The 26,425-nt window shown below is 44.0% G+C and overlaps 1 protein-coding gene across 3 annotated transcripts in view; it reads right to left on the reverse strand.

Annotated features, from left to right (window-relative positions):
* The window catches only part of CHODL (chondrolectin), a 277,889-nt gene that overhangs the window by 66,088 nt on the left and 185,376 nt on the right, over positions 1–26,425 (reverse strand). For 2 of the 3 annotated variants that reach the window (XM_069204102.1, XM_069204100.1), the window contains exons 4-5: positions 14,210–14,257; positions 13,755–13,838 (exon numbers count right to left, since the gene is read on the reverse strand). In XM_069204102.1, coding sequence (XP_069060203.1) covers positions 13,755–13,838; positions 14,210–14,257 — 132 coding nt within the window. The remainder of the gene's footprint in view (positions 1–13,754; positions 13,839–14,209; positions 14,258–26,425) is intronic. The other variant, XM_069204103.1, reaches the window with a different exon arrangement.

Genomic DNA, 26,425 nt, shown 5'->3' on the forward strand with positions numbered 1-26,425 from the left:
AGCCCTGTGCTTTTTCCTGCCCTACCTGTTCCCAGGGGCAGGGTGCTGTGGCCCCTGACCCCTGCAAAAAGGTTCCTGTAAATCCTGACAAAGCGCTTGGAAAAAGCACGCTCTTTATTGCAGAAGAAATCACCGCCGCAGCCCAGGTTGCGATTTGACCTTTAGGCTTGTGGCAAGCGCTCTCTCCTCCCTGGTTGCCGAATTGTCCTTAGCGCTTGTTAAAATGCGCTTTATTTTTGTCCCCGGAATCACCGCTGCAGCCCAGGTTGGTGGACTCTCATTAGCGCTAGGTCCACGCTCATCAAGTGCCTCCGGGGCACGAAGATACACCAACTGCAGCAGGCGTGCTCCTAACGGTGCCCCCGGGTCACGGTCCACTCCCAGGAGCGCCCCAGGGGCACCAGCCGCCTCCTCTTTCTGTGGAAGCGTCCCGGCGGCCGGGAACAGCTTCCAACACTTGCGCACTGCTTCGGTTGTGAGCGAGTTTCTCCTTGGGCCCCCAGAGGGGTCCGAGCTCACCAGGATCATCCAGCAGGACGCGGGGAAGGCACAGGGAGCGCCTCTTCTCCGTTTTCTGCCCCAGGAGCAGGACGCTCCTTTTTCTTCACGCCGGCATTTCTCCTCAGCCGGAATCGGGAAGGGAGACCTCGTCGGAGGTCCCTTCCTGCCTTTGCCCTATAACTGTTGTGGGGTCACACCCGGCCCCCACCCCACGGACAGGGTGTGAGGTGGAAGAGGCAGGCCCCTACCACGAGGGAGGCCACCCGTTTTGCACACAGGAGCGCCGGGGCCCGTGCTCGTTTCTAGGCACTGGAAGTGCCTCTTCCACCAGAAAACAGGTACTCTTTAGGAAATCTAGGCTCCAGGACCCTAATACAGACTTGTGGATGTTTGCTATTTCCTCCCTGTTTACTGTTCTACATATATTTGCTGATGTTCCTTTTATGGACATGTCTAGCTGATATGTATTCATATGACTTGGGGTATATTCTCTAATGTTCCTTTTATGGGCATTGAGGAATTGTTCATGACAAGTGCGTATATCTTTTACTCTAATTTCCTGACTACTGCTTATGTTGCAGAATCCTGAGTACTTACGTGTTCTAATGTGACAAATGCATATTCTTGTAGAGTATTAGTAACTTGTGTAACATTCTGACAACTGCTGAGGTAGCAGGGTATTACTTACGTGTAATGTTGGTCTAATTATGTTTTGTGCAATACAGATTATTTTTACATAGCTCAGTATTGTGTTTATTTTGTGGTGTACATTTTGCGTCACGTGTGTTGTGTGTGTTGTGCCACCACTTCACACATTGCCTACGGGTTAAGCCTGACTGCTCATGCCAAGCTACCAAGGGGGTTGAGCAGGGGTTATCTTGGACGTGTAACTCCCTAGCCATGACTAGAGTGGGTAAATTCTGCCTGGCTGAGGTGCATACCCTAGCCAACCAGAAACCCCATTTCTAACACTCTTTCTATTTGTGCTTCAGAATGCAGCACACATAGAAAGATAAAAAAACAAGGAGAAATATACACATTTCTCCTTGTTACGTTGACCCAGGGGAGGTATAGGATTTTGCTGCATTCCCACGTCTACCAGTAATGGTAAATCTGGGAATGTGCTACAATCCATGGGAAAAGTGTGGGAACACCCATGGAAAGCCTCCTTGCGGCTAAATACCACAATGCAGCGATTTGCATTTGTTAGAAAGTGGATTATTGGTAAGGGCAGGTAAGTACCTACACTTAGCAATAGGTTAGTAATCCCCACTACATCCAGTTAGGTCTCAATAAATTAATCCCAGCTCATCCCTTGGTAGCTTGGCAACAAGCAGTTAGGCTTAACTTAAGAGACAGGTGAGTAAAGCATTTACAAATCACAAAACAGTAAATAAGTAAAACACACAACACAACAAAAATCTAACTGCAGTTTATAAAAATAGGTTATATTTGTATCTTTAAAATGACACTAAAGTGACAAAATCCAATGAAGGCAACCTGAGATATGAATTTTGAAAGATGAAATGTTTTTTAGACCATAGAAACTAAAAACGCTATTCTGGACATCTAGTCACACTCAACCAGGGCAAAGTCAGAATTTGAGGCCAACCATAATGGAGACTTGCTTGGCTACAGTGAGCAGGAGGCCTCGGTCAAAGTTTTACATTTGACTCAGACTTTTTCTTGAAGATTTTCTTCCCCGGGACAAAGTTGAGTTGGATCCGAACTCCCTTGAGCCCTCCTCTGATACGTGTTGCAGTAGCCCTCGGCAAAATTTTTTACCTTTGGACATAGACAATTTTTTGTGACGGAAAACTTCATCTGAGACGAACTTGAAATTGAAGCCGACTTCCCTGGAGTCCTCTTTGGATATGATGGACCCGAAACCTCGTTCAACTTTTTAAGTTCAGACTTAAAAACTTTATAGGAGCTTTTTCTCTGTGACGTAGGACGACCCTCCAAAGCAAGCCAATTTCGAGTCCACATTATTGGATTGCCTTTCCACAAGCCCCCATAAATTGCTGGAAGTCTTGTGCTCCAGAGCTTTTAAGCGGGATGAACATGCAAGTCAGGCCGGATCGCGGTCGACGTAAGCCAGCTTGACTCATGACGTCGGGTCAGTCCACTTATGGAACTTGCTCCAAACTTCTGGATCTTCTTCCAGAAGGTGTTTGAAGGTCCTTTAGAAGTCCATAATTCACTCCAAGGTTCCAAAGGCTCTGAGTTGCTCCTTGAAGGTTAGAACTCCTACTCTCAGAATGCACCTGGCTCAAATTAAAAAATGACTACTAGTCAGTGGCGAGTTGGTCAGTTTATTCAGGGTTTGATGCAGGGGACTCTAATCACCTATTTTCTACCTACAGCAAATAGAGAGTCCCTTCCTGAAGCACTTGAAGACATGCAAATGCCTTTTAGTGGTGAAGCCCAAGTGTGCAGCTGTTGCAGTCCTTCAGAGTGCAGTGTCCAGGTGCAGGTCAGTGGTCCAGCACGGAGGCCCTTCTTCTTCTTTTCTTGTTCCTCTTAGGGATCTGAGGTGGGGTGCACCTCTTCCAGTTTTATCTTTGCTCCTGGGGGTGGAAAGCAGGAGGGTCCTCTGTCCAATCCCATGCAGTCCACCACCCTCTTGAGTGACCTCTTCCTGGGAAGTGTGGAAAAAATCAATCACACAGAGCAACATTCTCCAAAAATCTAAGACGGCAGAAATTAATTCTCAGAGGTTGGGTCTGGCTGAGTCCATCCACTTTTGTGGCTAAGTTTCACTCAGGACAACCCTTTCCAGCTCCCTTCTAATCAAATCAGGGGGCACCTGGCTTTGCAGGAAATGAAGGAGGTCCACTTGCTAGCCCAAATGCCCTTCCCTCCTTTGAAGGACAGTTTTGCTGCTCTCCCCCCATCCTGTTTCACTATCTGCTGAGACATTTCTCCTCCGCCAGGCACTTCCTTTGTGTTCGACTCAGGCCACTTCACACCTCATCAAGGCAGCCTGCCAAACAGAGAAAGACACTACAGAGCTGGAACTGGTAACTTTTAGAAAGAGTTCTAAAACTCTTTCTAGGTGCAAGTTATATTAAATTCAACAATGGCAAGTTGTTGGATGTATTATAACTTTTAATTTGCTTCTAAACATGCCACATTTATCTCATTCCCATGGAAAATAAGACTTTATTATTTTAAAATAAAATCTCCCCTTGTTAGCCTATGGAGCCCATTCACTACAATGGAGGAAAACAAATGTAGCTATTCTTCCCCCACCATGGCTTATAAAATATATTTCATAAAGTCCCTGCTTATAGTTACACTGCAGCCAACACTGGGGGCACTTAGGGCACACCTTATGGGTGACATATGTAAAATAAGATAGCTTAAGACTGTGGAAGTACATTAATTCCAAAGTCGAATTTGGGGTTAACTTTAACTTAAAAACAGCCAGCAAGGCAGATCTGTTTTAAAATAACAATGAGCACCTCAGCAGTGCACCTATGGGTGCACTACCTATGCTGAGGTCTCTAAACCTACATGCCTTACCATATACTAGGGACTTATGGGTAGGTTGATACAGCCAACTATAATTAGCCTAATTTGCATAATCCATTTTACACAGAGCACTGGCACTGGGACTAGTTAGCAGTACCCAGGGCACAGTCAAGAGTCAGTAACCACCAGTATCTGTCCAAAATGTTTGGAGGTGACCAGGGCATAAAGGAAGACTTTCCTAAAATGTTGTGTTGCATTACTTTGGATTTATCAGCAGTGCTAGGACATGTATGGTGGCCTTAAGTGGCTTGATAAATCCAGCTTGGCTTCTGCAACACTGTGGCGTACCCTTGCGTGGCACAAGGGCGACGCGACACATACATAAATATGCCCCAATTCTTTTTCGTTGTAAATTGTGTTTTAGTGTTTTAATGAGGACTCTCGATTTAATTTAATTTACCAATGGCTGATTGGTTTCTGTTGTGAACTGTATTGAAAATAGTCATGCAGATATGGAACACATTTTGTGGGTGTTTCCGTTCTAACGGAAACTACAGAAGGTAAGGCTGAGAATGTCGTATTAACATGCCCTGTCTGCAGAAGCGGCGTGTTCAGAATCTCTGCCTTCTATTATTTTCGATGCTGATTTCGATAGCGCGGAGCTCCAGGGAGCACTGGTTATCTGATTACTGTTATTTTAGCGAAATGTGCTGAATCAAATTTACCAAGCAGAAGTGATGTCGCTGAGAGGTCATGGAAAGTACCAGCTGAAATACAGGTTACCTTTTTAATCAAGAGGACGCATTTCAGTCTCATAAATTCTGGGATGTTTCGTATGGGTGGTAGAAGCCCGCTACATTTATTTCAACAGTCAGCTCTCCAATTGCAGATATTTGCGTAGATAACAGAATTAATAAAACTAAATAAGTTTAGGGTGCAGTGTCCTATGTCTGTGCACTTCAACACTATAAGCACGAATATATGTTTTGTGCAGTAAATGGTTAGGAAACTTGTTGAGCTGATCCAGAAAATGTCATAGGCGCAGCACAGCCACCATCTTCTGGCCACGCTGTGAATTACATGCGTTCACTGTGACCAAAGTAAACACCTAATGGTGGTTATGAGGCAAATGTGCTGTACTGCAATCGCTTAGAGTTTACGTATATTTTACCCACAATAAAACACATATTCAGTGGCGTAACAAAGGCCATCGCAGCCGCCGCGTTTCGGGGTGGGAGAGGCGCAGAGGCGGAGCTCTGGGTGGAGGGGGTGGGAGGGAGGCTTCAACACAGAACAGTGTTCACGAGCCTCAGGCCCCTGACTGAGCCCAGGAGAAATCCCCCCCCCCCCCCCCCCTTTCCAGGTACTTTACAGAGAGGTTTCGTGACGCCACTGCACATATTACTTGCATCGTGCCAACTGTTCTGAAACTTTAGTGCTTTCCGAACTTTACTGTCGATCGAGTGTATGTGTACGCAAATCAAAGGTGAAAATGTAGTGATTGTAGTGCTGTTTATATTAGTGAGATGAACTGGTAAGTTCGAGTTCTTCTTTCCATTACTATCGACTTAAGCATATTTGGGTATCACATTCATGCGCTGTACACCGCAAATCAGTTCCTTACAACTCCCATATGTTTTTGCAACCTCTTCCAAATGCAAATTCAACCTTTTGAAGTTACCTGTACTTGCTGCGGCCTGCACTTTACACGTTCCTTTATTGACCTCACTTTGCATAAACCAGCAGTGAACACTATGGGGCATATTTATACTCTGTTTGTGCCGAATGTGTGTCAAAAATGTTGACGCACATTCGGCGCAAACCCTGCCCCATATTTATACTTTGAAGCCCGACCCCGCGGACGTCATAATTCCACCATGTGTCTCATTTTTTGGAAGCGGGAAACTGCCTTGCTTTAATGATATGCAAGGTAGGCGTTCCCTTCCAAAAAATGACTTTAAGGCCCGTGCGCCTTATTTATACCCCAGCGTCATTTTGACGCACAGGAGGGGGTGGGCCTTAAAAAACGGCGCACAGCCTGTTGTGCGCCGTTTTTTAACGCCTGTGTCAGGGCAGGCGTTAAGGGATCTGTGGGCTCGGAAGGAGCCCAGAGGTGCCCTCCCCTGCCCACAGGGACACCCCTTGCCACCCTCGCCCACCACTGGAGGACACCCATGGATGGGGGGACCCATGCCAGGGAAGTAAAGGTAAGTTCAGGTAAGTATTTTTTAACGTTTTTTTTAAGTGGCATAGGGGGGCCTAATTTGGGCCCCCCTACATGCCACTATGCCCAATGACCATGCCCAGGGGACAGAAGTTCCCTGGGCATGGACATTGGGCAAGGGGGCATGACTTCTGTCTTTGCTAAGACAGGAGTCATGTCAATGGGGGTTGTGCGTCAAAAAAGAAAATGGCGCAAGTCCGGTTTGAGGCCGGATTTTTGCCTCAGACCTGACGTGCACCATTTTTTGACGCACAACCCCCATTTTCCCCTACGCCGGCTAACGTAATTCCATAAATAAGGTGCCCACATGGCGCGTTGGAATGGCGTTAGCCGGCGGTAACATTTTTGATGAACAACTGCGTTGGCGCAGTTGTGCGTCAAAAGTATAAATATGGCCCCTATGATTCAATAACATCGCAGCGAACACTATCAGTCGATAATATCTCGTCTTCAGTGGAGAGACAAGGGCGGATAGGACCCTAATGAAAGTTCATTTTTCCCCAACCTCTAATTTGGTAGTTAAACATTTTTACTGGTTGCAGTGAAGTGAACCCCTCACAACCACAGCACCTGTTGCACTGTTGATACCTATGCCCCTAATCATGTCCTCTTCTACTTAGTACTGCTAACTGTAGTTGATCAGGGCTCCTTATACCTCTATGTTATTTTTTATTTATTACGTTCCTGTAAACCATGGGGCCTTGTTTATGAGGCTCTAGCGGCAGACTGAGCCACTGGAGTGTCATTTTTTTATGCTCCGGTGGTGCAGTGTGTTAGCCCATATTTTCAAGGCTGCGCAAAGCTACCTTGTATGGCTTTGTATGGCCTTGTAAATATGGACCCCTTTCATGCATAATACTACGTGAAAGTGGCATTCCATGGGTGTTGCTTGGGTTGTTCCCATGCAACACCCATGGAACCTGAAGGAATGTGATGCATTCCTAGATTTACAAGTCTAGGAATGCATCAGGTTCCTATGCCACATGTGGGGTGGTGTAAGAGAGACGCAACAGGTAGAAATATCTTTCTTCCTCCCTGTTTTTTTATGTGTGCTGCGTTCTTGCACAAAAACAACCATCCCCACAATGCAGGCACCCTAGCACCATGGTGCAAGGGGTCTGTGCTGGAGCATGGCAGCAATTTGTGTGCCAGCTCAGGTGAAGAGGACAGAAATGGGTCATATATTGAAGGCACTTGTTGTGCTGCCCTGTGCCACGGGCCTTGTAAATGAGTCCCAAGATGTGTGCACTGTGAAACATTGTCAACATGCCTGACGAAAATCTTACTTTTGTTTTTACTGCAGTGTTTGGTGAGCACATCTAAGGTACAGTTCAAATAATGGCATCAGACTCTAGTTATAGCCCTTTATCTTTTTGTAATAGTATTGCTGCTTCAATTGTGGTTGCCTCTAGTAAAACATTTACTTCAAAAGTAGATATTTCCACCTACAGTAATCCACTAAGGTTTATTTTACCAGAATTAGACTTTTTCTCCTTCCTGCAATGTCTGGCTTTTCATGACAGTAATATTTGCAAATAAAAGTCAACAATATTGATGCATGTTTGCAATAAGACATAGTGTATTGCCTTAATATGTGTATGGAAGCGAGTAGTAATATAAATAAAGACCACATATAGCATGTAAAACAGAATTATACTTGTTTCTGTAAATCTGGTAAATTAGAGAATAAAAAAGGTGGGTTTACTTAAATCATGTTTATGCTATCAGGCTTTTTCTTGCTGCACAAAATATTCTCCAAACATGGTTTAGGTCTAAATATCAGAAGTAGAAAATGTATGGTAAAATGTCTGGGAAATTATCCATATTCAAAGTGAAAAGGAGATGAGCTATTATTCCCTGCACATCTTGTAAAATTGAGAAATCAAAGAATGTTACTTATTTAGGTGAAACCTTTTCAATTACTATTGGAAACACTTGCAGTAAGTACACAAATCTGATAATAGATCCAGAAATTACCCTTCAAGGCCTCTGTGGAGGATATGAGGAACTGATTCTCACACTGCACATAATCCCTAAAGGAGTCTCAGGTCCCTTACTGCACATGTCTGAGGAATGTTTGTTGACGTTCTTAGGAAAGGTATCAGCTGCAGTATTCAGAAGCAAACAGGCATGACCCTGTTTTATTTTTGCCAGTGGATATAGGACTAAGGCCCATATTTATACTTTTTTAGCACCACATTTGTGCCACTTTGTGATGCAAAAGCGGTGGAAACTTACACCCAAAAATTATACAAATGCGGCGCTAAAAAAGTATAAATATGGGCCTAAATGAGTGCTATTTAGACACTAATGTCACATTAGGTGTAGGCCTGTGCGGAGTTCGCAGAGTTCCACTACGCGTAACTCTACAAAGTGACCAAAAAACTCTGCCGCACTATGCGGCATTCCGCAAGCAGCAAAGTGCATTCGTTCTCGCAATTCCCACTGATTTTTAGCACCGGGTGTCTGTCCCGCACTATCAAATCAGCACAAACTGCACCACACACCGATCAAGAGCGAGCTGCTTCTTTTCTGCCACTCAAATAGATTTTCTACTCCAGCGGCAGCTTCTTCAACTTGAATGGAAGGTTTCTCAACGCAAGCGGGAACGACCATCCGTGACCACCTGTGTTGAGAAATCTCACCAGGAGGTGGTCTGGAATAAGGTTTTCCTCACTCACAGTCTCCAACTTAAAATGGGTGAGCATGAACAAGGAAAAAACTCAGCTATGAAGAGTTTTTTGCAACTCTGCACTGTAAGCAGAGCGCGGTGTGAGAAAAAGGCCACAATCTTTGCGAGCAGAGTGGAGTTCACTGCTCACCCCTAATCAGGTGGCTATTGTTGGAAATGGTAATCTTTTGCATGGTATTTCACAGATTGTTGCTTTAACTCTATTTGCTGGCTGTACAACTCAGTGGATTTTACTCCAGCTATCCAATGGTAAAATACGTCTTCTCCACATTCAATTTGAAATTGGCATACTCCTGGCTGGCATATTTAACTTACGTATAAGACTTTTGTGTACGGTACAAGGTGTACATTGGTCTATAAGTTAAATGTCATAAGTGCACTGCAGCACCCATTGGGCCATTCACTACAGTAACAGTGTATACATGAAAATAACCCATTTTGACAGGGCTAAACCTTCCTTTTAAATAATTTAGGTATATGTAAGACCTGACAGCCTTAGGGTGATCATCCCCCAACTTTTTGCCTGCCTTCCTCCATCTTTCCGACCCTCTTTTTGCTGGTTTTAGGACTCCACACGCTTTACCACTGCTGACCAGTACTAAAGTGCATGTGCTCTCTCTCCTAAACATAGTAACATTGGCTCCTACCCAATTGGCATATTTAATTTAACTATAAGTCCCTAGTAAAGTTCACTACATGTGCCCAGGGCCTGTAAATTAAATGCTACTAGTAGGCCTGCAGCACCAATTGTGCCACCCACATAAGTTACCCTTTAACCATGTCTCAGGCCTGCATTGAAAGGCCTGTGTGTGCTGTTTCACTGACGCTCTGGCATTTAAAACTATTTGCCAGACCTTAAAACACCCCTTTTTCTACATATAAGTCACCTCTAAGGTAGGTCCCAGGTAACCTATAGGGCAGAGTTCTATGTAAGTAAAAGGCAGGATATGACCTTATGTGTTTTTACATGTCCTGATAGTGAAAAACTCACAAATTCTTTTTTCACTACTGTGAGACCTGCTCCTCTCATAGGTCAGCATTAGAATTGTCTTTATATACTTTTAAGTGGTAGATTCTGATCTGAAAGGAGTAGCCCTGTCATGTATAGTATGGCGAGGATGGTAATAGTAAATACTGCTTACTGATGAAGTTGGATTTAATATTTCTACTTCAGCAATTCCCATTTTAGAAAGCAGGCATTTCTATGCACTTACTCCCCTTGTGCCTTACAGCCTGTCTCCAATCCACATCTGGTCTTTGCTGGTTTACTACTCCTGTGTGCATTCCACCCAGACAGCCATAGACATAGGACACTCAGTCACATCTGTACTCATCTGCATACTGAATGGGTCTCCTGGGGCAGGAAGGGTGAAGGGGCTCTAATTTACACTTCAAAGGCCAGTGGCCTGGCCCCACACAAAGTACTGATAACCCCTACAGGGTTCCTGGCAGACTGGGCTGGGTTGAAAGGGGATCTTGTGCACTTAAAAAACACTATTTGAAGATTCCCCCACTTGAAATGCATTTTTGGTTACATATACCGGGTTTCTTACCCACCAAAATCAGACACTTCTGGATCTACAACTGGACTCTGTCAGGGAGACTGCCTGGCCGCCTAAAGGACTCATCTAAAGTGCTTTGCTGGAAACCTGTCCATTTTTTAAATATTAAGGACAGGTTGCCTAAATTCAACTGTAGTGCTAAGTGAACGGAAATTCTCATTCGTGAATTTTCTGAATAGACACCTGTCATTCCCATCTAATTGTCACACATGGAATGAAGAGGCAAGCAGTTGCTATTTCAATGGAAGAGCATTCAAAGTCTGAAGATGGCATGAAAAAGTCACATGGGATAAACATGCATCTGCCTGTGAGCAGTATTGCCAGCAAAATTGTAGTTTGTGTAGGAGACCAGTCCCCGAGATTTGAAGCCCAAACCTATGGGGGGCTGGAACAGTGATGACTCCGAAATTCCTTTTAATGCTTGGTGATCTTAAATAGTTAGCCTAAGGAGGAGTTTGGCAACGTGAAGAACCCCACACAATAAAATAACATATCTTACTCCTTTGGGTTTCAATGGTAGAAGGGACTGTATGATACATTCTCATTGAAAGGATATCCCTCTAGCAAAGTCGAGACAACACTGCTGCCAAAACTGGGATGAAAATACCTGGGAAGTTTAGTATGATTCCCATAGTGGTTATCCCCAATCACTGACTCTGTTTGCTATTTGCAATTCTTCGCCTATTCCTAGTGGAGAATAACTGAGACCAAAGAGGAAATAAATACTTCCCATGTGATTCATTAAGTAACTATGAGAGAGGCTTGAAGTTAGCACTGTATCCACATTTTTCATAATTCTTTGGGACCAAAAAGCTGCTGGATTGCCTGTGGTGCTAGCCTCTTGCTGACCATCCAGGAAAACAGAGTACAGGTTGTACCAGAAATGTTTCTTTGCTCCGTGGGACATCTTTCTTGTGTAAGGAGACTGTGGAGGTTTTAACAAAGAGACAAGGGCATGATTTGCAAAGATAAACTTTAAGTTTGTGTAAGTTTACTATATTTTTGCTATTCACAAACTCCAATTTAACAGTAAGTTACGACTGCTGAGAGACCACAGTGTGGGCAGAGAACTCCACACATAAAAAGATAGGTCTGTCCTTGGAACAGAATCCAATTTGTAGGATTGAGGTCCACTGTATTCTTGCCTGCAATAGCATTCCAACTACAGAAAGGAAATCAGAAGACAAATATTTTGGCATGTGGCAGGAAATAGAGGTGGGTGTGACATATCTAATATTATCTCTCCCATTGTGAAACATGACAACGTTCAGAGAAGGTAAAACTTGGATAAGCTTATTGGAGCATCTTTATACATGACTGGCAGGATAAGCAGGGACACAGCAGCTGCTTTCTGCTCAAAGAGTAATGTTCTTCCCACTCCCACATTTCAATTGCACCATGACAACTCAGCTTCCATAGAGAAAACCAAACATGGAGCCAGATTTAAGAAAAGTGGTGCTGCACGCACTGCAGTGCCACTTTTCTTGAGCCCCTTAGCATCACCCTAACGCCACCATGTGTGCGCCATATTTAAGATACAGTGCACCATGGCGGTAGTTAGGGAACTAGCATCAAAATTGTTGACTCTAGGTCAGACCTTTTCAGGAGGAGTGTCAAAAATGATGACGCTAATCCTGCAAAACCCAATGAGACCCATTGTAAAAAATGGTGTGTCTCCTTTTAATATTTGCTGTGAGCAGGCGTTAAAAGTGCCAAAAAAATGACCCATCGAAATCTCTTAGATTTCTTTGCACCATTGTGTTGGCCCCCTTCAAGGGGGAACGCCCCACTTTCCATACATTATACCTGCCCCACTTTCCATACATTATACCTGGCGCAGGCATAATGTAGCGCAAAGGGTTACAAAGTGGCGCAATGCATGCATTGCGCTGCTTTGTAAATTTAGTGCAGCGATTTGGCCTTGTTGTGCCACATTAGCGTCAAAATAATGACGCTAATGTGGCACAAGGAGGCACTAGGGGCTCTTAAATCTGCCCCATAATGTTGACTGGAGTCATTGCTGGACTCTTAGACTCCACCATCTGTGTGATGAAAGGTTACAGATAAGGCAGTAGTTTGCCACCTGCTGGAAAAAAATCTTGTTTCCTCTAACAGCAGAGGACTTAAAGTACCTTTGTACAGGCACAGCAGGAAGCTGTCCACTTTTGGCCGGTCACAAAGAACCCATGCTCAATTGAATGCTCTTGTTAGGCTTAGGCCTGGAAAGTCCCTTATTGAGTGTGGTACCAACAAATTGGTGTTTGAGTCTGCCTCTCTAACTTGAAGGTACCCACCAGTGGTGGCCCATCCACGTGGGCAGAGGAGCATCACCTTGCTAAAAAATACCCCCAGAAAGGAAAAATAAAAGTATAATAAACTTTATTACCATTTTATTTTACATCTCCCGTCCTGAACCGAGTGTCATGACAAGGTGAGACAATTGCTGCCAAGTGGCAACAGGGAGCTGTGCTCTTGTTTAAAGTGCGCATGTCCCTTTGGACAGCCATCTTGCGATGGCCAGTCTGACATGCACTGTTTAAACTTCCCTAACCCAGTTGTCTTAAGACAGCTGAGGTAGAGAAAGCACAGGCCTCCAGTGTTCTGGTGAGCGCTGAGAGAGGCTGCTCCCACCAATTCTGACAAGCAAAATTTTCCCTTTTTTTTTACCAACCACGGAGCAGAGTTGGGCCTGATCTGGTGCTCTTCTGTTGAGGAAAAAAGCCCAAATCCAAAAGCACTTTGAGTGCGGGCAAATGTAAGTTAAGGCTAACTGCCTTTATTAAAGACTTTGCCTCGACCACTGAAAGTGCACTTTTCCAGCAGGGAAGACTGTGTACTGAGTCCACCTGCGGGGTCCTCTTGGAGCTCCAGCAGTAAGACGCCACACACAGGTGATCCTGTTTGGAAAGTTGCTTTGAAGAGCACTGAAAGAGGGGGCGAGTGTAAGTTGTGATGTAATTATACTAAGATAATTACTCATTCCGGTACTTCACAGTGCGGGATGGAACAAGAATTTCTCACTTCATGCATTACTCGCTGCACGGAATGAGGACTTCTTGTTCTGCATGGCATTTGAACTGCAGTACACCTTTTTCAATCCAAGGTATGTGGAATTACTCGCAGTTTTTCAGCCACTTAGAACAAATTGAAAACAATCGCCCTTCTCTAACGTCAGTCAATTTAACAATTTCCCATAATTTGCAGCCCATCAAAATTAGAAAGGGCATTTACACTCATTGGATTTTTGCTAAATGGTACTGGATGGTTCTATTTTGGAAAAAGTGAATAAAAGACAAACCTGTTTCAGAAATCACTACATGATACAAATCCTCTGCTTTGGTTGAAGTAAGTGGTTTTCCATCTGTTGTCGTAGGGAAAGTCTCTGAAAAAGATTAAACGTATGTGATTAGACATGAATGTACAGCGCCTATTCTATAAAACAGGTCTATTTTGCAGCCGTTGACAAACTTCTGATGAATAGATGGCAAGATGTAAGTAACTGGGGTGGTCTTACAGTTCAGTTGGTAGCACATCTGGAATGAAAATCAGTTAACTACTCTACATGAATCCTGCGGTTAGTAGGAAGTCCGTGCATATGAATGCTCTCCGTTGGGCAATTTATTCACATAGCTTACCTCAGAAAAGTAAACATTGGTTTAGCCTCTGACCTCATGCCTGTTAGTGAAGGTAATGATTCATGAAGTTATTGTGTCTCTTGAGTTGAAACTCAATCTGAAAGTTCATATTTCTTACCGTACTCTGGTGCAGCTCTGTCTCCTAGTTCTTTCTCTAGGACATTCTCTGTTGAATGAAATGTTTATAAGTGCAAGGACATGTTAGATCGAATAAGCAGATGTCTTAATGCACTTTTCAGACACCAACTTGAAATTTAAGAAGAGAACATTCAATTAAAAAAAGTCTTTCATGGAACCTGCACATGATGAAGTGCCATGCTCTTTTGGCATCCTGTAACTAAATCATTGCTTTAATGACACCATATTTCACACAAAAGTAAAAGCAGCAGAGTGTGGGGCAATGTGAAAAGGGGTAAGTGTTTATATACATGGAGATTAAAAAGACTTAATAAAGGTAAATGGTTGTATAATTTCTGAAACTCTGTCCCATAATCGGAACTAATTAATATATTTTCCAGCAAATTTATAGTTGGGTTCAGATTTTACACACATAAAACCATATAAATTCAGTAGTTATAGTTATACGTATCTCAAGAAAATATAACTCGTGCCCTAAGGTAACTAAAACTCGTGCCCCCGTCATGTACAGTTTTCTCAACAATAATTTTATTGCAAATGTTGTAGTGATAGCAATGATGTCAAAGAAGATGTCATGATTGATGTGATATGTGGGTAATTAGCAGTGCATAGTGAGGGAGCAAGTTATAGTTAACTTAGGCCATAAGTATTATATAATGAAAAATACGCTGTAGAATGCATCATTCTTTTTTTGCCATTTTATCCCAAATTTTCTTGGGGTACAGAACTCCCCAATCCCCATTGTAGTGGTCAGCCTCGCTCACTATGCACCCTATGGGGGCTGATCTGACATTTTCCAGGACTGCTTCGGGTTCCCAGTCCGGTCCTGAAACACATAGGGGCAGATTAAAGAAAAGCATTCATAAGTGGAAGATGTAGCATTACAGGAATGTTCTTTAAATTTCTCCTACATGCCTGTGTGAATCGGCCCCAAAACATCCACCATATCCTAGGGTCACAGATCTTTCTATTAGTAATACTTGAATCTAAATATACCAAGAATATTCACATTTTACATATTTTGGGTAAGCATGTAGAGCTATATAAAATGGTACACCAGTAGTACTACTTTCAGTTTTCCAAAATGCATTTTATGAACAGGCCCCAAAATGTGCTTTGGAAAAGGAAGTTGAGAAACATGTATTTCCAAGAGTTTGCCCTTCTCATAAATAATCCAGTCCTTTAAGGGATTGCTTCAGTCTACACAATCCATTCCTTTGCAGGAGGTTTGTAGAGGCACTTAATTGCCTAGTAACGAACTTTGCAATCAACTGTGAAGTTTAAGTAAATTTTAGTACATCTTATTGCTACAGGCTATTGTTTCAACTTTATCTGTGCTGTCTATTCTTCATAACACAACAGTTCTACTGCTATATCATTCTGGAGAAATACTCCAGAAAAACTATCTGGCAGTTTAGGGCGGTATTTAATGATGACAACAAGAATAAAGGAATTATTTATCCTTTATCTTAAAACTGAGTAATGGTAAACCCTTTTATTTACAGTGCTTTGATACTGCAAAACTGCATCTTGAAGCACAGTATGAAAAGCAAGTATTATTACTACTACATTCTTGACTTGTGCATATTGGACTTTAGTCATTTTGGTCTTATTTTATTGCTATAAATATTATAAATCTTCCTAAATTGGTCTGGAGTATTTTTTGTGATATTTTCGCTGTGTTTCTGTATGAGTTATTGCACAAATACATTACACATTGCTTTCTAAGTTAAACCTGCCTGCTTTGTGCCAAGCTACCGGAGGGTGAGCACAGGATCATTTAGGTTGTGTTTTGATTTACCCTGACTAGGACTATGGTCCCTACTTGGACAGGGTGCATATCTCTGCCAACTAGAGACACAGGCCCAGATGTATGGGAGCCTAGCGCCATCCCAATGACACATTAGCATAATTTGTTTTACACTAATGTGGCACTGGAACTGCAAAAATGCCACGCCATATTTACAAAGTGGTGCTTTGTAACCCCTTGCGCCACATTATGTCTGCGCCAAGGATAATGTATGCAAATGGGGCATTCTGGTGCTAGGGGGCCATAAACATGGCGCAAAGGAATCTAATTTTTATTGGCATTTTTTTTTCCTGATAAGAGTGGCACTTTTCACAAATCTGGGCCCCAGTTTCTAACATACATCTACTACTACTACCACTACTACTATTAAAAATAATACTAATATTTATTTTCTTTACATTTTTAATAAATAATTATTCATGGAAGCCTAAAACCCCCATATTAAAACCTGTTTTTGTTTTTATTACTACTGTCACGTTGTCAGGTCACTAATACATCACAAAGAAGTAGAAAGTTAGGTCACTCTGCTCCTGAAATACGTTATCACTGTCAGGTTGTAACATTATAAAGCCTACTTCCAGAGCCAGCAGATGCTGCCAGTAACAACTTAGACAGCAGAATATTAAAAAAGCTAAAGTGAAAGCTAGTTTTTCAGCCCCTCTTGTTAAAGCCCTTTTAAGCTTTCTTTTAAATCTTTAGCTGTTTGTGAAAAAAACATATTTATTGAATCGCTAGAGTTAAATCAAGGAGAACAGACACCTGTCTGCTTGTTACCAATACCTTAATCACAAAAGTAGTGCTGATGAAGATTATGTGTAAAACTGCTTAAGAATATCTGTTTGCAAGACTTTACAAGATGCATTTTGATGTTTATTCTCACCGCACCGATCCTGTATTTTTTACACTTTTTCTGCAACCTTTTGAACTCTTTGGCTAGAAAGAGAATGAATGATTTATGCGGGCGATTGAAGAGCATCCAGTTGCAGTGTGCAGGTTTTGGGTAAAGCAGGTACAGGTGAGAATGTTGGCACCTATGCCAGCTTGTCTTGTTTGCAGGTAGAATTCTGCACTGCCCGAGCAAACCAGTTGGTACCAGGATAGCTTTCCGGCCTTGGGCTCTCAAACAAGATTTTTTTAGCAAGTTATATACAACATCCTTGTTAGAAATGGGGTCTCTAGTTGTCAGGAGTATGTACCCAGTAGGAGGCTGGCCTGGTTTGCAGTGGGTACCAAAGGTACTTACACCTTATACCATGTCCAGTTATCCCTTATTGGTGAAATGTAGTCAGCGTCTAAAAGCCAGGCTGTTTAGGGGTAGCTGTAACTGAGCAGCCAAGGCTTATCTAGAAGACATGCAAAGCTCTTGCAATACCACTGTAGTCACACAGTACTCACACACATGAAAGAAAATACTCAGTCTTACAAAAATAAAGGTACTTTATTTTTAGTGACACAATGCCAAAAATACCTTAGAGACTATACTCCCTTACGAGGTACGTAATATACACAGTATATACACCAGAATGCAGAAATAGCTGTAAAAACAGTTAGACACAACCATATGCTAAAATAGTGGAATGCGAAAGTCGGTTTCCCACCTAGGTAAGTGTAGTGTGTAGAGGAGTGCTGGGAGTGTAAGAAAACATCATAGGTAAGTAATAGAACACACCCAGAGCCCGGGAAAACAGGACTAAAATCACAGTAAGTTTACTAGAAGACACAAGAAGTCGTGATAGAAGATTATGCAAGAACCGGAAGAGACTGCAAGACACCAATGATGGATCCCTGGACCTGAAGACCTGTGGAAGAAGGGGACCAATTCCAAGAAGCACTGAAGAGTCAGGGAGAACAGGAGCCCCTGCTAACCCGCATGTAGGTACAAAAGAAGAACCACTGGTAAGGAAACAAAGTCAGTTATGCACCCAAGAAGACAGATGTGAGTTCTTGGTTGGTGCAGAAGATGTTCCATGCTGGATAAATGATTGCAGTCTGGTTTATGTCGCTTGATTCCACCAACAAGCCGTGGCACATGCAAAGCTCATGATTAGCAGAAAATGGCACTGCCTGGGACCAGGAGGGACCTGGTGGCCTCTATCCAGGAAGGGGAGAAAGAGGGGGCTCTCAGCAACCCAGAGAGCCCTCAGAAGACCAGGCAGCATGCACAGGAGTCCCACATCACAGGGATAAAGAAGGCGCCAATGGAGGCCCATGCAGCACTACACAAAGGGATCCCACAACGCCGGAGAACTACTCAGGAAGCTGTGCATTGCAGAAAGAAGTGCTGGGGCTAGAGCTGTGTTGTGCATGAAGAACTTTGTGGATGGGAGCACACAAGAATTGGCAGCTACAAATCATGCGGTGCATGGGTGTACTGCCTTGTGTGGGGAAGCAAGCTCTTACCTCTACCATAGTTGGACAGCTGGATCTTAGGACTGTCAAGACAACTTCAGTCCACCACCTGTGTTGCTGGATCCACGCACTTCATCAGGAGAGGGGACCCACGCCACTGGTCATCTCTGCAGAGGGGTACCTGCTGAGGCAGGGAAGTGACCCCTTCACTTCAAAGGAGATTCCTTCATTCTTCTGGTGCAGGCTGAAGATAGGCAGTACTCGGAGGATGCACAACCTGGAAACAGTTGCTGGCAGAAGCTGAAGATACAATGTTGCAGAAGCCATCTTTGCTTCTCTGTTGCAGTTTGTAGAGTTCTTGGAGGGTCCGGATACAGTTTCGTTGGTAGAAGGTGAAGTAAAGGATGCAGAGGATTCCTGATGGACTATTGCAATCCAAATCTGAGGAAACACCCAGAGGAGAGACCCTAAATAGCCCTGAAAGGGGGATTGGTCAGCTACACAGGTAAGCACCTATCAGGGGAGGACTCTGACGTCACCTGCTGACACTGGCCACTCTGATGCTTCCAGAGTACCCCACTGCATTGGAATCCAAGATGGCAAAACCCAGGGACACTCTGGGAACCACCCCTTGGGTGGTGATGGACAGGGGAGTGGTCACTCCCCTTTCCTTTGTCCAGTTTCACGCCAGAGCAGGGACTAGGGGTCCCTGAACCGGTGTAGAATGGATTATGCAAGGAGGGCACCATCTGTCCCTTCAAAGCATTTCCAGAGGCTCTGGGAGGCTACCCCTGCCATGCCTGTAACACCTCTTTCCAAAGGGAGAGGGTGTAACTCCCCTCTCCCAAAGAAAATGCTTTGTTCTGCCTTCCTGGGTTTGAGCTGCTCAAGCAACAGGAGGGCAGAAACTTGTCTGAGGTGGCAGCAGCTGGGGCTGCCTGGAAAATCTCAGAAGGCTGGTATGGCACTACCGGGGGTCCACTGTGGAGCCCCCAGAGTGCATGGAATTGTAAAACCAATACGAGAATCAGTATTGGGGTACAATTCCCAGATGTAAGACACCTTACATTGCTATATTCGGAGTTACCATTGTGAAACTGTAAATAGGTATTGACCTATATCCAGTGCACGCGTAAAATGGTGTCCCCGCACTCACGAAGTCCTGGAAAATGGTCATGGACGATGTGGGGGCACCTCTGCTAGTGCAGGGTGCCCTCACACATAGGTACTTCGCACCCAGCCGCCTGCCATGTAGGTGACTTATAAGTGACCTGGTGTAGTGTAAATTGCTGTGAAATGGTGCATGCACCATTTCACACAGGCTGCAATGGCAGTCCCATAGAAGCCTTTGCCTGGGCTCCCTATGGGTGGTAAAAGTAATACTGCAGCCCAATGGGATCACCTGGAACCCCGATGCCCTGGGTACCTAAGTACCATATATTAGGGACTTATAAGGGGGTTTCAGTGTGGCAATTTGGGATGAAATACTGGGTTACCAGTATGTAGTGACAAATTTGAGAGGAGAGAGAGAGCGTAAGCACTGGGGTCCTGGTTAGCAGGACTCCAGTGACACAGTCAAACACTCTGACATCAGGCAGAAATTGGGGACAACATGCCAAAAAGAGGGTACTTTCCTACAGTCATATAAAACATCCTTGTTAGAAGTGTGTTCTCTAGTTGGCAGGGATATGCACCCAGACCAACTAGTCATGGTAAGTCAGATACACACTCAGAGATAACCTGTGATCACCCTCTGGTAGCATTCCGGCTTATCTAAGGCGGCAATGTGCACAGTATTTGTTCAACACACACACACACAGAATAACACAATAAAAACATCCCAAAAGACTCCACACATGTAGAAAAATAGACAATAGTTTAATAAATGCATCAAGACCAAAGTGGCAAAAATCCAATAAGTAGAAGCCAAGTTATGTATTTCAAAACAATAAAAAGAGTTCCAGCACTTGGTAGCAAATAGAGCTTTAGGGGATAATTGAGGTCACACTGGACCAAGGCAAACTCAACAGTTCAAGCCAACTGCAATAGAGCATGGACCAGGTACAGGAGCCACGCAGTCCCGAGGGACAGAGCACCTATATCCTGGTTGCGAACACGAGATGCAGCATCAATGCATCAATGTCACTTCTGCAGTCGAGGGATGCATTTCTTTTGTCACATGTGTTGATGGCGATGCATTGGTTTCTGAAGAATAGTCTTGAGGCTGTTATGCATTGATTTTGAAGCCAATACGCTTGGTTTCTCCATGCTGCTGAAGGGACGAGTCAGTCTTCCTTCAGCAACGGTGGTGATGCAGTGGTTTCAGTGCTGTGTTGATGCCAATGCACTGGGTGCCCTTTCCAGGAGGCAGGGGATCAGTCAGTCAATGCAGCAGTTCCAGATGTGCTGCTCGTGCCCCAAGTGCGATGTGCGGGTTTTACTCCTGCAACAGCATTGATGCATCGGTTGCAGCTTCCAGCAGGCAGGAGCTGCACTGATTTTTCTAGTGCAATTCTCTGGGTCCATTTCCAGTGAACCAAGCACAGGAGCAGTGGTAGAGACTTTGATATCCCTGAGTCTCTAGCAACAGGAGGCAAGCCAACAAGCCCTTGGAGATCACATTGATGTGCAAGGCAATGTCAGAGAGCAGCAGGCAGCAGGGCAGCACAGCAGAAAAGCAGCCCTTCCAGGTCAGCAGTCCAGCAGAATGTCAGTCCTTGATGCAGCACAGCATTTCTTCTGACAGAGTCCAGTGGTAGGTCCAGAAGTGTCTGGTGTGGTGAGGTCAGAGACCCAGTACTTCTACCCACTTGTACCTTCAAAGCAGCGGTGGCTTTAAAGAAGGGTCTTTGAAGTGCACTTTCGTTCTCAGCCCCTACTCCAGACTATCAGTAGAGGGTAACTGGCCCTTTGTGTTGGGACAGGCACTGCTTATTCAGGTATAAGTGTCGTCCCCTCCTGCCCTTCCTGCCCAGGAAGAGCTGTCAGGATGCAGATTAATGCAGATAAGCATCAGACACAACTAACCTTCCTGTGTTTGTGGCTGTCTAGATGGAATGCATGAAGTGTAGCTGTCACCCACCCCAGATGGTTACTGGAGACAGGCTGCAGGCACTCAGGGCTCTAAGAGCAAAGAAATGCCCACTTTAAAAAAATAGCATTTCTAAAATGGTAATGTTAAAAATGACTTTAGCAGTAAAGAGGATTTATCATTACTGTTAGAAATGAAGGTCTTTGGTTGGCAGTCAGGTTACCCTATGTCCAAGCAAGGACCCTCACTTTAGTCAGGGTAAGTCACACACAATCCAATTAATCCTGTGCCCACCCTCTGGTAGCTTGGCACTGAGCAGTCAGGCTTAACCTAGAAGGCAATGTGTAAAGTATTTGTGCAATAAATCATACAATAACACAATGTAGCACCACAAAAATACACCGCACAGTGTTTAGAAAAATATATAATATTTATCTGGATATTTTCAGGTCAAAACGATAAAAGATGCAATAAGAAATTGTAAAGATATCACTGGAAAGTGATATAAAGTGTCTTAAGTCTTTAAAAAGCAAACAAAGTCTCTTTCAAGCACAAAGTACCTGGTTGGAGTGAAAAATCTCTGCAAAGGGCTTAGAGGAGGAGATGCATGGAAAATGGTGTGTGCGTCGGTTTCGCCCCTTCACACATGGACTTGCGTCGTTATTTTTCATGCGGGGAAGACGTTGCATCGATTTCCGGCACGCGGACGGATCTCCTCTTCGGGTCTCAGGGTTTTTAGATGCCCCGGGGTCTGTGCGTGGAATCCTGGGCTTATTGACCAGCTGTACTTCGTTCCGGTGGGCGATGCGTCGATTTCCCCTCTGGAGGTTGGGCGGCGTGCGACGAAGTTCTGGTCGCACCGCAGGCGCCGCGTCGATCTTTTCCTCGCAAAGTCAAGCGGCGTCGATCCGGTTCAGCGAGCGGTGAAGTTTTCACCGCAGCACAAGCTGTGCATCAAATTTGTCACCGCACAAGGAGTCCACTTGCAAGAGAGAAGTCTTTTTGGTCCTCAGACTTCAGGGAACAGGAGGCAAGCTCTATCCAAGCCCTTGGAGAGCACTTCTGCAGCAAAGCAAGAGAGCAGCAAGACAGCAGGGCAACAGCAAGGCAGCAGTCCTCTGTAGAAATCAGTCAGGTGAGTCCTTTAGGCAGCCAGGCAGTTCTTCTTGTCAGGGTGCAGGTTCTGGTTCAGGTTTCTTCTCCAGGAAGTGTCTGAGGTGGTAGGGCAGAGGCCCTGTTTTATGCCCAAATGTGCCTTTGAAGTGGGGGAGACTTCAAAGAGTGGCTTAGAAGTGCACCAGGTCCCCTTACAGTTCAATCCTGTCTGCCAGGGTCCCAGTAGGGGGTGTGGCAGTCCTTTGTGTGAGAGCAGGCCCTCCACCCTCCCAGCGCAGGAAGACCCATTCAAAATGCAGATGTATGCAAGTGAGGCTGAGTACCCTGTGTTTGGGGTGTGTCTGAGTGAATGCACAAGGAGCTGTCAACTAAACCCAGCCAGACGTGGATTGTAAGGCACAGAAAGATTTAAGTGCAGAGAAATGCTCACTTTCTAAAAGTGGTTTTTCTAAAATAATAATATTAAATCCAACTTCACCAGTCAGCAGGATTTTGTATTATCATTCTGGCCATACTAAATATGGCCTTCCTACTCCTTTCAGATCAGCAGCTACCACTTCAACAATGTATGAGGGCAGCCCCAATGTTAGCCTATGAAGGGAGCAGGCCTCACAGTAGTGTAAAAACAAATTTAGGAGTTTTACACTACCAGGACATGTAAACTATACAGATACATGTCCTGCCTTTTACCCACACAGCACCCTGCTCTAGGGGTTACCTAGGGCACACATTAGAGGTGACTTATATGTAGAGAAAGGGGAGGTTTAGGCTTGGCAAGTACTTTTAAATGCCAAGTCGAGGTGACAGTGAAACTGCACACACAGGCCTTGCAATGGCAGGTCTGAGACAAGGTAAAGGGGCTACTAAAGTGGGTGGCACAACCAGTGCTGCAGGCCCACTAGTAGCATTTAATCTACAGGCCCTGGGCACATATAGTGCACTCTACTAGGGTCTTACAAGTAAATCAAATAGTCCAATTTGGTGTGATCCAAGGTTACCATGTTTAAAGGGAGAGAGCATATGCACTTTAGCACTGGTTAGCAGTGGTAAAGTGCACTGAGTCTAAAAACCAGCATAAACAGTGTCCAAAAAGTGGAGGGAGGCAGGCAAAAAGTTAGGGGTGACCACCCTAAGGCTGTCAGGTCTAACAATTACTATTCCAAAGATATGAAACATGAGCAAGCTACTCCTTTCTAATCAGGAATTACAGCTTAAAAGTGTACTGAGCCGCTGAGTCCCTAGATATACATATTTTTTTCAAATGACCTAAAAACAGCTGAACATATTTAAACCAAATTTAAAAAAAAAACACTCTTTCTGGACCAAGATCTAGCTTTCTACCAAATTTGGTGTAATTGTGTTCAGCGGTCCGGGCTGTGGTGTTCAAACTCCATATGGGGAATTGCATGGGGAAAATGCATTTTGGGACCCCCCTTTTTGTTAGCCCCGCTTGTTGAATTACCCTGAAACTTTCCAGACAGCAGCTGAATTGTTTGGCACACTACTTTTGAAATGTTTTTGAAGAGTCATCAAATGGCTTATGTAAACTACGTTGTAACTATAACCATGTGCTGGCTACTGATATATATCTATATATGTATATTTTTATTTATATATATATATATATATATATATATATATATATATATATATATATATATATATATATATATTCACTTATAACCTGGCACCCCGCCATGCACAGTTTGTTCATGAAAATCTTTAGGGCGAATATTACATTGAAATTATAAGTTATGCTAATTAAAGATATCATGAGTGTCATAAATTGTTGTGTAATTAGCGGTGCATGGCGAAGGCCCGAGTTATAGTTACCTTAGAGCACAAGCTATAGTTACTTGAGATAACTCTAACTATAACAGGTGAGTTTCTATGGTTTTGTATGTTTAAAATGTGAGCCTAACTATAACGTCCCTGTACCCTTTGTTTTTTTCAGTGAATTTGTATGGCTTTTTTAACTTAAAGTAATTTTAATTACTGTATGTTAATACAACCACCGCTGCGCATTGTCTTTGGCCATGCACGGGGTGCTTGCCCGCACGGCCTGCAGCCAACCCCCCAAACCACCAAACACCAAGCTGTACACAACCTTTGGACTAGTGCAGCGAGAGTTGGCTGCAGGTCCGCGTGGCTCCCCTCTCCCAGACAATTTCAGCACCAAGGACCAAAGTCCCTCAGGCTGAAATTAGGTGGGATTCCATGGTTGGGAAGGTGTCCCTCCTTCGGCCAATTTAAACCTTTGGGACTCCACCACCTAGGGCCTGGACTTCTCTTTTTTTTTGGGAGAGGGGTGCTGGGGGGAGGGGGGTTGCATGGCCATCCTGCCCAGGCCGTTCTTGGCCATAGGAACTCTATCCACTGGGGCCCGGTCTTCAAATTATTTTAGCAGGGAGTGGGAGACACTCGCCCCCCCTCCCCAAGCCAATTTCAGCCCCAGGGACCCCATCGCCTGGGGCCCGGCCATGTCATCTGGGTCAAAATGGTTGAAGAGGGTGGGGGGAGCCTGAAGGCTCCTGCAGTCCCAGCTGGCTTCCCACCTCCTACGGATGCCAGCACTGCTGTCACAGAGAGGGAGCTGCTAAAGATGCAGCTCCTTCTCTGTGAAAGCAATTGTTTCCTCTGTTTCCCTGCCTGCATGACAGCTCTCACTTGCTTGAATTGGATTGTTTGCTCTGATTTTGCTGGGAGCTGTCAAAGCTCCTGCCAAGTCAGAGCAAACAGCTATGTCCCAGGGGTGGGTACCAGGGGCATAGCAGAAGCTGTCCCTGGGGGGTGGTAGTCCCCAGTGCAATTATGGGCCCCTCCAGTGTTCTATTTGCCCTTGAGAGGTGGTGATCCCTGGGGCTCAAGAGTCCACAAGGGACCCCCTTCATTCTTTTATTGTAGCCCCCAGGGAGCCGCACTTGTTTTTTCATTTTTTTTTTGCAGACTCACGACCTGCTGCATCTCCTGCTGAAAATGTTTTTAAAAATGCTTTTTTGCACACGGGTTCTCTCTGGGACCCCAGCACAAGAGCTAAGGGGTGAAGATAACCTGGCTCCTTTTCTAATTTTACTCTTTTTTCTGGGACTCAGCTGAATCCAAGCCCCAACATGGCTGACAGCATTTCCTTGTTGAAGTGTTGGCAGGAAATCAGATCTTAGCACTACATTGGGAGGGTTTGCAGAGTCTTAGCGACCCTATATATACAAATTTGTTTTTCTTTAATTTCTCAAAAACTACTGAACGGATTTACACCAAATAACAAAAAGATCACTTTCTGGGCCAAGAGCTACCTTTCTGCCAAATTTGGTGTAATTCTGTTCAGTGTTTTTTGCGCTATTCCTGTTCAAAATCCACCTGGAAAAATGCATGGGGAAAAAGCATTTTGGGACCCCTCTTTTTCTCAGCTCCCACTTGACAGATCACACCGGAACTTTCTAGAAAAATGCTGAAGGGAGTGTCATACTTTTTTGAAAATTTAATGATGATTCATTAAACAGAGCCAAAGTTATTAGCAAAACAAAAAGCACTTTTTCTATAGAAACTGGGTCCAACCTATAACTACCCAGTGGAGACCACCTCTATGTAATATATATATATATATATATGTATATATATATATATATATATATAGATACATCTATTTAGCAATATAGAAATATATATATATGTATACAATTCACTTAACAAAACAAAGGTTACAGGACTGTTATAGTTAGGTTCTGAATTTACTCACAAAAAACATGGAAATTCAGTATTTATAGTTATAGTTATCTCAAGTGACTATAACTCACACCCTAAGGTTACTATAGCAATGCATGGCGAGGGCACGATTATAGTTGCATTATAGGATGCATTTTTTAAAGTAAATATCCATGGTTTTTTAAATC

This window comes from Pleurodeles waltl, chromosome 8 (assembly GCF_031143425.1).
Source record: "Pleurodeles waltl isolate 20211129_DDA chromosome 8, aPleWal1.hap1.20221129, whole genome shotgun sequence".
Taxonomy (NCBI): domain Eukaryota; kingdom Metazoa; phylum Chordata; class Amphibia; order Caudata; family Salamandridae; genus Pleurodeles; species Pleurodeles waltl.